The following is a 15889-nucleotide window of genomic DNA, read 5'->3' as shown; positions in this document are numbered from 1 at the left end:
TTTTGTTTTGTATTATGACAATTTATTAAAATGGTTATTAGTTGAGTAGTAGGAGGCTTGAAGTTTTTTGTTGGATAAATTTTAAAATTTATCATTTTGAAAAATAAAAAAAAAAATCGAAAAGAGTGAGTTTGGGGACTAACTTTTATGTTCCAACCAATGCCCTCACCAATATTAACGGCATTACAGTTACTTGACAGAAAGTGCGATGCAATAGATTGGACGAGAAGAAGACTTAAAATTGCGAAATTTTTAGCCTTCGATAAGGCGATGGGAAAAATCGAATATACATATTGGGATGCGAATTTGATGTCAACAAAAGAATTACGACGCACATAGGAGTATTGTCAGCGAAAACCTGGCCATAATTATTTTTCGTGGTTTTTGTTATTATTTCTGTTTATAATGAGTATTCCTACAAGAAAATACAATATAAACCAAGTTTTTGTTTTGTTTTTTTTTACCAAAAATTAAAAAAATTGATTAATGGCCTGCACTCCGCCTGTCGACATTATTTCTCTCAAATTTTTTTCCTCATCCCTAATAAGCAATTCTCAGTATCTTTTCTCTCTTCCCCAACCTTAATTAAGATCACCCAAAATAAAATACACTAATAACATCAGAAAATTTAATTTAAATATAAAAAACGTTGCATAAATTAAGGAGTATTTTCTATTAGAAAGTGAAAAATTAATTGATCCTCAATTCTCTAAAGAGCACCTAAGAGCACCCAATTTTTGTTGCATTGTGTTAAAGAATATATAAACTAACTCATAAGTTTTAATTCGCCGCAGAATAACGGGGTATACTAAAACAAAATCATTAATGTTTAAATAATAACTTATAAAAAATATCAAGCTTTTAGATACTAGTTCTTAGCCCGAATTAAAATAGAAACAACCATCTAACATTTTTAAAACTTTATTAATATCGTTAATAAATAACTGAAGAAGAATTCCCCATTTAATTTTTTTTAGATTTCTATATCGCATATAGAATAACACTTACCAAAATACTTCACATTCAAATAAAAATGAGGTAGATGTAACAGTTAACTTTGAACTAATTTTTTAACAAGACACGATCGAAAAACAAAAAAATGAGTGCAGCATATTGACACATGTTTATTTTGCATCCACTTTGCCAAACTTTTTGGTGTCAATTTTGATTTTCAGAAAATCGACTTATGACCAGGTTTTTACTGCAAATACTCCTATGTATCCGAATTTTAAACAAATTTCACTAGATTGTTATAATGAGCTTTTAACCGTTTCAAGTCCTACTCTCATGTAACATATATTTAAAAATTCGTAAAAAATATTCCATTTAATAGTTTTTTTAGTTTTTCAGTTGTTTTTTTTTATTAATTTCAGTGCATTTTTTTTCTGTGAAATTTCGTAAGGCCCAATAAAGTGAAATTTTGCTTTGAATACGTGTTTCCATTAAATGGTTTAATTTCAACTTCATCACAAAGTTTCGCAAAAATTTGGAAAATGTAGAGCTTGGAGTTCTTCTCAGGGGCGTACACACCATTGGGGCAAGAGGGGCGGTGCCCCGGGGCTCTCGCTGCACGCCAGGGCCCCGAATGGAGACAATGCAGAAAAGGCAGCTTATTATAAAAGTAACGAAACAAAAAGATAAGATATTTGACATAAATCACATCGGAAACAAGAGACAAAAATTATATTTTTCAGTGTAATGCATAATGAATTGGTTGGTATATGTAATATTTCATCCCAAAAAAAATTATGTATTATTTTAGGGCCCCAAAAAATGCTACCTACTTGAATAATCTTAGCAACCAATAAATAATACCCCCCAAAAAAAAGTAGGGCGTAGGGGGAAGTGGTCACCCTTCGTACACGGTCACCCTTCGTACAGTGAGCTTAAAACAAAAACTAAACGGTATTCAAACACGTGCTTACTAGTGTGCATAGACATAGTAGGCGCCGAGCTGCTAGATAAATTTTGAATCCTAAGTGAAACGAATTCGGTCGCCACAAGACTTTTAGTGTTTTTTAGTGCTCTGAGTAATTTTTTTATGTACATTTGATGTCATGTTGTGTTTAAGTTAAGTATGTTTTTGGCTAAACAGTAATGAAGAATTGTTGATTAAAGTGTTAAATTTGTGTTTTAATTATAAATATTGCAAAATCTCAGTACATTTTTTCAAAAATCAATTTTTCTGCATTATGTACAGCTTGGGGAGCATTCGTACAGTCAAACATGGGGCACATTCGTACGCAAACGTATGCCCGCCAGTAAATTTTCTTGAACAGATAACAATCAAAACACGGAGTTACAGTTTTATTGAAATGAAATTTAAACCTCTATAATAAGTTTTTCGCATTCTATAGTAAATAAAGGTTGGTATTTTTATATATGTAAATAATAATTTGTTTCAGAATAGTCGAATCGCGAAAAATTAAGTTTTTTATTTGTTTTTGTTTTTTTCTGAGTCAAGTTCAATTAATTAATAAATTAATAAGTAATTAAATGTTTTAAAACTCAAATTTGGCATTTGACAAATCAAAAGTTAGTCAAATTAACGTTTTAAATATCCTGTACGAATGTACCCTATGTGCTGTACGAAGGTACCCCACGGGTGGGGAGGATTCGTACAAAAATCTAATCCCAGTAAAATGGCTATAACTATTTAAGCCTTTGACTTAGAAGTGTCAAATTTTTTTGTAAAGTGTAATAATATACATATTACAAATAAAGTCCATTTTCTCGAAGCTGGAGTGAGTAAATAAATAACTAAAAAAAAATAAGTAAAAACTGTACGAAGGGTGACCACTTCCCCCTATACGTATTTACCTACTTTTTTATTTTCTCTTATTTTCTATATCAAAGGGGCCCCCAAATATCAAAGGAGCCCCAAAATTTAGTCTTGCACACCGGGGCCCTGCAACTCAACCTACCCCTCTGGTTCTCCTCAATCGCTCCAAATACTGGAAAAGTGTCTTTTTTGAAGGTATTGTAATTTACTTGTTCTTCGAATATTTAGAAAAAAGAAATTCTAAATTTTGCAAATTTTATGGGAGGTTTTGGGGTTAAATTGAAATTGCACCATTTAATGAAAATCTGTATTCAAAAAAAAATTTTTTTTGCCTTAATAATTTTTCCCATACAAAAATTTAAACTTTAAGTAAACCGACAGTGAAATAAAACACGATATTAATTATGTGAGAGTAATGTTAATGTTTGGGATTTTCTTCAAGAAAGAATTATAGCCTATAACCTCCCTAAAATTATCAAAAATAATACTTATAAAAACGTCCCTTATCTTGGCGGACACTTTGTGGCGGAATAAAACCAAATTAGTCTCATTAATTGTAGCTAATTAAATGCTAATTTGTTGCGCAAACCAAAAATTTGTAGCTCGTTTAGTTTTTGAGTTATTGAATTTTCCGCTAAAATAAGACTGAAGTTAGCGGACAAAATCTGAAATAATTAAAATAAATGAGTTAAGTTGGCCTCCGAATTTGTAGCTTTTTAAATGCTTTTCAATTCCATAAACTTGGATTTTGTAGCCTTAACAGTTTTTTTGATATTAAAAATTCCGCTAAAATAAGACTGAAGTTAGCGGACGAAAGTAGGAAATTTAATATTTTTTTGATGCCCAAAATTGTAGCTAATTAAATGCTAATTTGTTGCGCAAAAATTAATTTTGTAGCTCCACCCAGTCATTTTTTATTTAAACTTAAAGATTCAGAAGTGCACTTCCGGTTTGACGAGGCCAGTGGAGACTTTTTGAAAAATTCACTTTTTTAAATTTTTTCTTTTGCCATTAATTGTAGCTTTTGAATACATTATTTTTGATACAAACCACAATTTTGTAGCTCAAACCGTTTTTGAAATATTCAAGATTTTGTTTTAAAAATACACCTCAGAAGTACCCTTTCAAAATCCAAAAAAATGCAAAATTCCAAAATTTTTTTTTCCAGAAATTTGAAGTAACATAGACTAAGACGAAATCCAAAAACCTCGATTTTGTAGAAAAGAAAAAAATTTGAAAATTCAACTTTTTTGAAAATTTTGACCGTTACATATGAAATTGAGTCTTATTTTAGCGGAATATTGAATAACAAAAAAACTAATCGAGCTACAAAATCGAGGTTTTTGGATTTCGTCTTAGTCTAGGTTACTTCAAATTTCTGGAAAAAAAAATTTTGGAATTTGGCATTTTTTTGGATTTTGAAAGGGTACTTCTGAGGTGTATTTTTAAAACAAAATCTTGAATATTTCAAAAACGGTTTGAGCTACAAAATTGTGGTTTGTATCAAAAATAATGTATTCAAAAGCTACAATTAATGGCAAAAGAAAAAATTTAAAAAAGTGAATTTTTCAAAAAGTCTCCACTGGCCTCGTCAAACCGGAAGTGCACTTCTGAATCTTTAAGTTTAAATAAAAAATGACTGGGTGGAGCTACAAAATTAATTTTTGCGCAACAAATTAGCATTTAATTAGCTACAATTTTGGGCATCAAAAAAATATTAAATTTCCTACTTTCGTCCGCTAACTTCAGTCTTATTTTAGCGGAATTTTTAATATCAAAAAAACTGTTAAGGCTACAAAATCCAAGTTTATGGAATTGAAAAGCATTTAAAAAGCTACAAATTCGGAGGCCAACTTAACTCATTTATTTTAATTATTTCAGATTTTGTCCGCTAACTTCAGTCTTATTTTAGCGGAAAATTCAATAACTCAAAAACTAAACGAGCTACAAATTTTTGGTTTGCGCAACAAATTAGCATTTAATTAGCTACAATTAATGAGACTAATTTGGTTTTATTCCGCCACAAAGTGTCCGCCAAGATAAGGGACGTCTTATAAAAATATCTTGAACGTTTACGATTGCTTCCAAAATCCAAACATACCGATCTAATTGGGATGGCTTATATCTACTATACAAATGTTGGTAAAGAGTTTTCGCTTTAACTTTTATAGATAAACTTTTTTAGTAAGTAGCAATGGATTGCTGTTGTCGTTTAACATACAAGTTTCTCCCAAATACAGAACTGTAAAAGACCACAATTCTAGTTTTCGTCTACAAATTCACACATCACCATAATAAGCCTATCATACTGACCAATCTGAAAATCAAAAAAGAATTAAAAGAATTTGTAAATAAAATTGAGGAAGATATAAAATATCATGCAAGTATCAATAGTTGGTATCCTTCAAAAAAACCCATAAAATAAAGTACTGAAATTTAATTTACATTTGAGTTCCTTGACAATACCCAAAACATTGGACCACAAATTACGAAATAACTTCATCTCAATGCTTATTTATCGAAAAGTGTAAATAATCAAGATTTGCTTCTCTTAAATTTACAAATTATATTCGATTGGGTAAATATCTAATTAATATTCAAAACCCAAAAATTCAATACGAACTTGAAGAACGAACCACATTACACTCACTCTTGATGAATCCTCAAAAGTCCTTTCGTTATTCCAAAACCCCAAACAAAGTCTATATAAGAGAATCAAAACCAATATTAAAGTTTTCAGTATTGCCAATTTGTGTATAAGGTAAATGCTTCTAACAAAGAAAATTGTATTTGCTTCCGATTTGTGCCACTGCCACCCTCAAAAATGCAGCACCAAACACAAAATCACATATTCCAAAATTTGATAATCGGGTATATTTATGAGACTCCGAAGAGATAGAATTTCGTTCGATTTGTTGGGCTTTTGCAAACATAAATTGAAAGATTCTCGAAAAAGATTTCAAATCGAAATTCTGTTTGAGCATTTTCCTGAAAATGTATAAGATAAATCATTTGAAGCCATTAAAATTGTGAATATCCTTTCTCCCAAGCCTCTCGAAAAACCCATAAAGACGTTTTGAAGGATAAATTCAAATACAAACTTTAGGCAAAGATGAAAATTTTCGTATTGCAGCCGAAAATTAAATTCCATCCAATTAAGGATGAGACAAGAATTTATTGAATTCAGGTAAAAATCAACTTTTCATGCTAAATCCTTTTCATATCTCGAAGGGCGTAGGAGAAATATAATAATGGTTAAAAGACATGCAATCATGAAACTAAATGTTCTTGGGGATGATTGTTTTTTTTTCTTGTTTTTGGGGAAAATGTTGGCACTATACAGCGAGCTGTTAAGTTGGAAGCTGAAATATTCAAATCCCCCAAAAGGATATATTATTTGGACAAATTCCAAAAAGATTTTTGAGGCAAAAATGCATTCCCAGGGTCCTTTGGCACGCGTTGAACTGTAATCGGCAAGAGATCATCGAGAGAAAGAACAATAACAATGCTGAAAATCCCAAAAGTTGGTGGAAGGATTTACACTGTAGCCTGTTCCACAACGATAAGATTTCTTAACCAGGGAGTATACAGGAGGGGATAACTGAAATAAGCAAATCCTTTTGCATTTCGGTTTATCTTTTTCCGTGCACAGTTTTCGCGAACAAACAAGGACATTGCTATAAATAATTCTACCAAAGCTGAAATAATAAAAAAGCGAAAAAAAAACTGTAGGTAATTGCGCGAGGATTGCTTTCGGTGTGAAGAAAAAGACCTGAGCAAATATCTTTCAACTATTTTATTCTTCTGTAGCCAAAATCTAGGAAGCAAATTTGCTGGCAAAATCTTCACCAAAAGAAGGAAAATGCTAAAAAGAGGAAGGATTTATTTCAAGAGTTTAACTATGGTGAGGTTCTAGATTTGTTTTCAAATCCTTTTTCGGCGAACCGAATTGATTAATGGGGATTAGTTTTTTTTAGATTTTAAAGGATCTTACTGGGATATAAATAATGAACAAGTGGGTTAGGGTAAACAAAGAAGAAAATAACAACTAACATAAGGATATTGCAAAATCAATATGTGTACATAGCTGTAAAAATTGGACGGATTAAAGTGTGAGAGAAATTGAAGGAAAAGGTTCGATTATTATGTTAATGTTAATGTTAATGTTAATGTTAATGTTAATGTTAATGTTAATGTTAATGTTAATGTTAATGTTAATGTTAATGTTAATGTTAATGTTAATGTTAATGTTAATGTTAATGTTAATGTTAATGTTAATGTTAATGTTAATGTTAATGTTAATGTTAATGTTAATGTTAATGTTAATGTTAATGTTAATGTTAATGTTAATGTTAATGTTAATGTTAATGTTAATGTTAATGTTAATGTTAATGTTAATGTTAATGTTAATGTTAATGTTAATGTTAATGTTAATGTTAATGTTAATGTTAATGTTAATGTTAATGTTAATGTTAATGTTAATGTTAATGTTAATGTTAATGTTAATGTTAATGTTAATGTTAATGTTAATGTTAATGTTAATGTTAATGTTAATGTTAATGTTAATGTTAATGTTAATGTTAATGTTAATGTTAATGTTAATGTTAATGTTAATGTTAATGTTAATGTTAATGTTAATGTTAATGTTAATGTTAATGTTAATGTTAATGTTAATGTTAATGTTAATGTTAATGTTAATGTTAATGTTAATGTTAATGTTAATGTTAATGTTAATGTTAATGTTAATGTTAATGTTAATGTTAATGTTAATGTTAATGTTAATGTTAATGTTAATGTTAATGTTAATGTTAATGTTAATGTTAATGTTAATGTTAATGTTAATGTTAATGTTAATGTTAATGTTAATGTTAATGTTAATGTTAATGTTAATGTTAATGTTAATGTTAATGTTAATGTTAATGTTAATGTTAATGTTAATGTTAATGTTAATGTTAATGTTAATGTTAATGTTAATGTTAATGTTAATGTTAATGTTAATGTTAATGTTAATGTTAATGTTAATGTTAATGTTAATGTTAATGTTAATGTTAATGTTAATGTTAATGTTAATGTTAATGTTAATGTTAATGTTAATGTTAATGTTAATGTTAATGTTAATGTTAATGTTAATGTTAATGTTAATGTTAATGTTAATGTTAATGTTAATGTTAATGTTAATGTTAATGTTAATGTTAATGTTAATGTTAATGTTAATGTTAATGTTAATGTTAATGTTAATGTTAATGTTAATGTTAATGTTAATGTTAATGTTAATGTTAATGTTAATGTTAATGTTAATGTTAATGTTAATGTTAATGTTAATGTTAATGTTAATGTTAATGTTAATGTTAATGTTAATGTTAATGTTAATGTTAATGTTAATGTTAATGTTAATGTTAATGTTAATGTTAATGTTAATGTTAATGTTAATGTTAATGTTAATGTTAATGTTAATGTTAATGTTAATGATCTGTTAATGCTCTGTTATCAACATTTTTTGTATTTATTTTATGCAACAATACTCATTTTCTTTCCTTTGGCTGATTGAAGAAAACTTGGAAACCTTTAAGTCAGTGAAATTCCATTATAAATCAATTCCTAGAACTCAGTTGACTTCCTTTTCTTCTTAAAAACAAGTCCATTTGCAAAAACTTTTTAATAAACATATTAAAATTCTATTCCAAAAACAATTACGAATCATGTTACCCCACTCAGAAAAGAAACAAAAAAAAAAAAAACAAACCCCCTTCAAAACTCTTCACCATTACCAGTCAATTGGGCAAATCTGTTGCCAGAAACTTTGGAAACAAATTTTCACAGCATGAATAGTCAAATGAAATAAAGAAACATTATTGCGAAATGTTAGAATAATGTCTACGAAAGGATGTGGGACGAAGGAAGGATAAGGGTTTGAAGTAACCTACACCAATCCCATCACACACCCTGTAAACACTTCGTTTTTCATTATTCAAGTCACGTCCTTTTCTTTTACAACCCCGAATCCAAGGAACTATTATAGTTGAAGCCAACTCGACTATATACACTCATACAAAACTAGAAGTGTCAGCATCTCTCTTCACAGCAATGGAGTATACTGCATTTGGCCAATTCATAGCAAATTTGTTATCAAAACGCTCCCTTCATCCCAGTTATTATCCAGCAGTTGGAAAAAAGAGAGAGTGTAGGGAGGAAGAATATGAAGATGAAGAGTGAACTGACGTAGGAAAAGGCGAATGCGGCAGATTCAAAAAGAAGAAAACAGAAAAAAAAAGAAACACAAAAATAGTAAGAAGTGTTCCAACTTCAATTCAACACGAACAAATGAAATTAGTCTGAAGCGTTGAAGCGTCCTTGTGCCGATGTTTCCTGCCCCGGAGTATAACTCCCGTCATCATCGTCGTCGTCGTCCTTGCTTCGACTTGGTTTTTGAAGAAAAAAAAAAGAAAAATACAACAGCTACAGCGGAAAAGTATTCATGTTTTCCAAATGAAGAGTTAGATGATTCAAGTAAGTTGGGGATCGGAATAGTGAACAAAAACAACAGGATGGTGCCACAAGAGTAGGAAACCATTAAAAACTCTTTTATGCAGAGAGAGGTCTTAATTGGCTGAACTTTGGTTGAATTTTTTTTTTTTCGAAAATTTTTCGTAATGATTATTTCCAAGGATTTTTATGACATTGAAAAAAAGTCCTTGGTGAATATTTTTGTAGTGTGAACGTAATTTAGTGAAAGAAATACAGACGAATTATGTCATATGTCTGACAGAGTTGGAGGAAGAATTCTTTTATACAGGCGTACAGAGATGAAAAAACACATTTTTTCATATTAATATCATGTTTTTTAAATCAAATTCATACTTTTGCAAATCAAATTCACCTTTTGTGAATATAATAGTTTTTCGCATTATTTTAATGAAAAAACCTTAAATAAGAAAAAAGGATGAATTGGCAAAGTAATGAATTTATTTTATGAACTTAACTGAATTAATTTTAAAACATGACGTTATCATCTTTTCAGTTATATTTTAAATTTTAAAAAAAGATCGAAACACAAAAAAGTGAATGGTTTTCATTTCTCAAAAACCGTAAAACAATGTTTTTCGATTCCTGCAGTTATAAACAAATTCAAAAGCCACTTCCTATACAAAGATAGAAAAAATACCAAATCAATGGATTTGATGTTTAATACTCCAGGGGAGGCATTGTTAATGTTAAAAATTCAGTAATTTAAAATAGAAACTATTACACTGGTTAGCTAAATTAAACTTTTTTTTGTTGACGGAACAAAAATATAGTTTTCTCTAGGTTTTCGGTGTGCTAAACTCGAATCCGAAGTCAAAAAAAATTAATCAACTCCCGTTTTCGAAATATTACCGTTAAAAAATGCCGTACTTCGGACCTCAAATTTCTTTGAGCATATTTAACGTTTCTATAAGAACTATTTTCCATCTCTCAAGAGCTGTTTAAATCTTTCCGATATCTTTTTTACAGCTCGAGATATCCTCAGTTGTTTGGAATTTTATATCAACCATAGAAATTTTATAACGCCATTATCTCCTTATTATAAATAATGAAACCAAACCCACTTACTTCATTTAAAGATATCTCGGGCATTAAAAAGGATATTGAAAAGATTTAAACAGTTTTTGAAAGATGGAAAACAATTCTTTTAGAAACTGTTACTAAAACAAGTTTCCTTATATAAAAAAATAAGATCAGAAGTATTCAAAAAAAGTTATTTTACATTTTCTAACGGTAATATTTAAAAACGGGAGTTGATTAGTTTTTTCTGACTTCGGATTCGAGTTCAGCACACCGATAACCTTCAGATAAGTATATTTTTGTTTCGGCAACAAAACCCCTTGTAAACCAGTGTGGTCAGTGGTTTTAAAGAGGAAAGGTTATTTTTTTTTTCAGACTGCCAAGCTCAAATATTAAATCAAACCATATTTTTAACTTTTATTTTTGTTTTCTTTTTGGGCAAACGAAATTCCAAAAGATTATCATTAATTAAATTAACAATTCAAAAACTTTTTTTTACAGTTTTTTTTTTATTTGAACAAAAATTATAATTAACTCCATTTTTTGTATTGTTAGCGAAAAAAAAATATCTTCCTATAGACGAGGCAAGTGGGAAATAAATCCAATGCGTGATTGATTGAATGCAATATGTGACTTTGTTGTTTTTTTTTTATTGAGGATGAAAATTATATAATTTTATTCGTGATGAAGTATGTTCTGTTATTTTCAACAGAATACATATTATTTATTATGACTCTCTTCAACTGAAAACAATCAGAAGTCATTTTCATTATAAGGTCATCAGGCCATGCGAAATAATTCACTCTGATAGATATAGTAACCTTTATCCATGACATTTCAATAATAAAATTAATTGTTCTTCTGAAGGACACTTTTGTGAAATATTTACCATATTGAGAAAGGATTAATTGATGCGTTTAGATATATTTATTATTAGCTTTCAGGTGCGAATACTTGATATTGTTTAGGGGATATCTAAAACTGGAGTATAGAATTATTCTTTACATGAATCTGGGAAATTAAAACTTACGGCATGCCGCGGCAGTTTGGTGATCATGATGGCTTGCTGTTTTCACCAGTCTTTAATATATCTGAAAAGTAACCTTTTATTAGAAGTTACACAGAGAAAAATATGACCCGCTAAAAACTAACAGATTGCCATATTGTTTTACCTTCCATACATTTCATAAGGAAATCTTATTAAAATCAACGATTAATAAGGTTTTTTTAAGGAGATTTCTTATTATTTTTATAGAGAAAATCTTATTAAAATTTGACTGAAAAGTTGGTTTTTTTTTGCAACTTAGCACAAGAACAAAAATCGCGATCAATATATTCATGGCAGTTTGGTTCAGGTGGTAAGGTGGGCGACTAATGATTTGAAGTCTCCAGTTCGATTCCCAGCCTGGTCATGGTTTTTTTTTTTTTTGCAGATTTTAAAACAATAAGGAAAACCCGATTGTTTTAATAAGGTTTCCTTCTTGGATGAAAACCATAGAGAAATCTTATTGTTTTTGTTCTATTTTATGTGGTCTATTTTTCTCTGTGTACCAGATAAAAAACAGGTACAATTAATATGTACGCCTCGTGAGTAAGCTATATCTTTTCAAAAAAGCAGGAAATAGTTTAACCCTCTCCCTGAATACGCTCCTGAATTATGGATATTAATTGTTTTCCTTTGCAAATCAATTTTAATGGTAAATTATTTGTTCGAGCATTAATCAAAGTATCCTTTCGATATATTTCTAAATTACAAACAATCTCAACAAAGTTAGTAAATAGAAAATATTATGAGAAGCGTTAATATTTGTTTTTCTAATAGGTTTTGGTATATAGACATTGAGTAAAATAACACAATATGCAAATATCCAACTCTTGTAGAAAATCCAAAATTAACTGGACTCATGCAACAGTGAATGGAAAATACCCCTTGAAAAACTGCTGAAATGTCCTTGATATTTTAACGAAATACTTTTAAGCTTATTCCAGACAAAAAAAAAAACCATACATAAATAAATTAATAATATTTAAAAAGTAGTATTTTCAAAATTTTCTACCTGTGATGGAAGTGCAAAATTGTAGTTCTTACCATTTTTCTAAATTAAAACAACATTGAATTTAAGGTATTTAATTTATTATTTAATACTTCTCATTTACCAATTTAACTAATATATATTCATCTAGAAAATTTGTCTTTTTGATAAGAAAAGACGTTACCGAAAAACTACCACAACTCAGAAACTTGAATTCAAATTTCAAATGGCTTCAAAATACATTAAAGTCAATTAAACTTAGGTACATTTCTTTTTCGAGCACAATTTATACACAATATTCTTCATGGATTTTTATATGTCTTACAAATAAATAAAAATATTTACTTTAATAAAAGTTGTAAGAAGAAATTATATTGTATTAAAGTGTTTTAAAGTGTCAAGATTTTAATAATCTAACAAACAAGCGGAGCTTTTTTTTCATAATTTTGACAACCTGCTCGAAGTTGGTCAACAATGAAAACTGGGAAAATAATACTTTTCTATAACGTACTGTGATATATTTCTTGCTGTCTTTACATTTTGCAACTTATCACTGAAATTCCTTTCAATTTTAGTTTTCTTGAAAATTAAATTACACATAAATATTTATATTGCTTAACTACTTAAAAAGATTCTAGAAAAAAACTATTATAATTGCCTACAAGTTAAAAAGAAAAAAAGTTACACATACACCGTAGTGACCCACTTCGAAATACTTAAATATTTATTACCAGTGTTCAGTAACTTAAAGTATCTTCATCTGGACTTCAAAAATGTATGTTATCTGAATATTCGAAAGTACTGTAAGTATTTCTTTCATCGTAATTAAATGGTCTTAACACCTTAAGATTCGGCAATGTCCGCTGTCTGATTTCGGTTGCACAATCAGACAGCGGACAAAGTCAGTATTTTAAGATTTATTTAAAAAATAAGTGTTTGCTTTAAATTGTATTGTAGTATTCAAGGTTTCAATAAATAAAACTCTACATTTGAGTAAATTGCCGTTGAACGCGTTACGGAAAAATTAAGGTCATGAATTTGGTTAATAAATTGTTGTTTGAACTTTTTTTTTCCAGTTTTCTGTTAAACGACACCTTATCTTTTTTATAAAATGTTTGATCTTTTTGCAATTTAAAAAGAATGTCCAACAATATTTTAATGAATTTGAAATGATTTTTTTCGAGCTTTTTGAAAAGATACATAACTCATTTTCCCGAGTTTATTTCAACCCTCACATAATCAAAACTGTAACAATATATAAATATTTCAATTAGTTAGTTAGTTTTCAATACAACCTTTTACTTACTATTCATGTTATATTCATTTATAATCTTTTCATTGTATAGTTTTGTTTGTTTCTATGTGAGTTTGTTTACTTTATCGCCTTTGACTATAATTTTCATTTTTATAAGTTTTCAATTTTTTATTTTCTAAAAATTCAAAGCCTCCTTGTAGCAGCTATACATATATTATAACTATCATTCATTTACTTAACTATTTAAAATTTTCATTTCACTCAGTTTCAAATCAATATTTATTTATCAATGTATTCGAATCACTCTATTTAAATTAACTATCGTAGCGACCTTTGAAATTTCATTTGATTATTAAGAATTTTATTTTTATGATTCGTTCTTAGATTTTCATAGAATAATCTTGTTTTCTTTAAATTTAATAAATAATTTGTTTTAGTTTTTTGATACGCTTTCGTGTTTTAATTTTTCAACTTGAATTTTATTGAATGGATGTTGGTCAAGTCTGAATCCAGACCATTATCCATATTGGTGACCCCGACGTTGAAAAAAGTACGCATAGGAAGAAAATAGAAAGATTTTTAAATTTCTCGAACGTTCTACAGAAAATAATTGAAAATGCCAGATGATGTCCCGGACAGACAAAACGTTAGCGGCGAATTGCATCGTGTTTCTATCAAGCCACCACCATTTTTGCAAGACCAACCCGACCTATTTTTTATTCAGATGGAGGCGCAGTTCAACATTGCTAGCATCAAATGCGACATAACAAAATATCACTACGCCGCCGTTGCTTCATTAGATCAAAATGTTTCTTCACGTGTCAGTGATTCACTTAGAAATCCACCAGAAACAAATAAATATGAAGAACTTAAAAAAGTGATAATAGCAGAATTTACTGACTCTGATCAAAAGAAGTTGCGTAAATTGATAAACAGTGTTGAGCTTGGTGACTTGGATCCATCTAAGCTTCTGAAAAAAATGAAAGAACTTGCGAAAAACCAACTTTCCGATGATGTGCTTAAAACATTGTGGTTGGAAAGACTTCCGGACAACATTAGAGCTGTAATTTGCATTGGTTCCGGCGATTTAACGACACTTTCCAAGCAAGCTGACACGATGGCCGAAATGCAGAGCATCTCAAACATATCAGCAGTTGGAAGCCAATCTGAAATTTTATTAAGAATCGATGCACTTCAAAAACAAGTCGAAGAACTAAGAACATCAAGACCAGGTGGAAGCAGAAAGCATGGCTCACAAAAAAGAGATTTAAGCAAAAGTCGCAGTAAGTCTAAACCACGTCTTCCACTTTGTCGCTATCATTTCAGGTTCGGCAAGGATGCAAAAAAATGCGTTGAACCTTGCCAATTCAAAAAATTCGACCTCTCGGAAAACTAAAGGAGGCTCTGTCATCGGAAGCGACACTGCACAGAGCTGACACAAATGAAAGCCGTCGCTTATTTATCCGAGATCGAAAAACAAACCAAGGATATCTTGTAGACACAGGTGCAGACTTTTCGGTCTTACCTCCCACCAAACATGACAAACCAGACAACAGATATTCCTTATTTGCTGCCAATGGAACTCCAATCAAAACATACGGGACAAAAATCATTCAAATCGACTTCGGACTTAGAAGAAAAATGGATTGGATGTTTATTGTTGCGGATGTCACTCGACCAATAATCGGAGCAGATTTCATTCACGAATTTGGACTGCTAGTTGATCTACGAAGAAAAAAGCTCATCGACACAACAACAAGACTTGGGGTAAGTGCAATTGCATGTAATAAAAAAATCGAACAAATTTTTACGTTTGCACAAAATTTGCCACATAATATTAAGTCGTTGTTAGAACAATACAAAGAGTTAACACAACCATTCAAAGCTTCAATTTCTCCGTCAGAAACAACAGTTAGGCATCACATAATTACAACAGGTCCACCAATTTTTTCGAAACCTCGCCGATTAAATCCTGAAATGTATAATATAGCGAAAGCCGAATTCGATTACATGTTGAAACAAAACATCTGCCAACCAAGTAGTAGTCAATGGGCTACACCCCTTCACATGGCTCCCAAAAAAGAAAAAGGTAAATGGCGACCATGTGGTGATTATCGTCGTCTTAACGCAGTTACCATACCTGACCGGTATCCTATTCCACATATTCAGGATTACACCCATAAAATGTGCGGCAAGTCCATTTTTTCAGTAATCGATTTGGAACGTGCATATAATCAAATACCAATCGCCGAAGAAGATCGCGAAAAAACGGCTATT

At 29.8% G+C, this 15889-nt stretch overlaps 1 protein-coding gene across 1 annotated transcript; it reads left to right on the top strand.

The window, feature by feature from the left end:
• Positions 1 to 14336: 14336 nt before the first annotated feature.
• Positions 14337 to 15008, top strand: LOC129906592 (uncharacterized). The gene has a single exon (XM_055982404.1). The coding sequence runs from the start codon at positions 14337 to 14339 to the stop codon at positions 15006 to 15008; it is 672 nt and encodes a 223-aa protein (XP_055838379.1).
• The last annotated feature ends 881 nt before the right edge of the window (positions 15009 to 15889 follow it).

This window comes from Episyrphus balteatus, chromosome 1 (assembly GCF_945859705.1).
Source record: "Episyrphus balteatus chromosome 1, idEpiBalt1.1, whole genome shotgun sequence".
Taxonomy (NCBI): Eukaryota; Metazoa; Arthropoda; class Insecta; order Diptera; family Syrphidae; genus Episyrphus; species Episyrphus balteatus.
The sequence above is the reverse complement of the archived record's forward strand: the minus strand, read 5'-3'. Positions and strand labels throughout refer to the sequence as shown.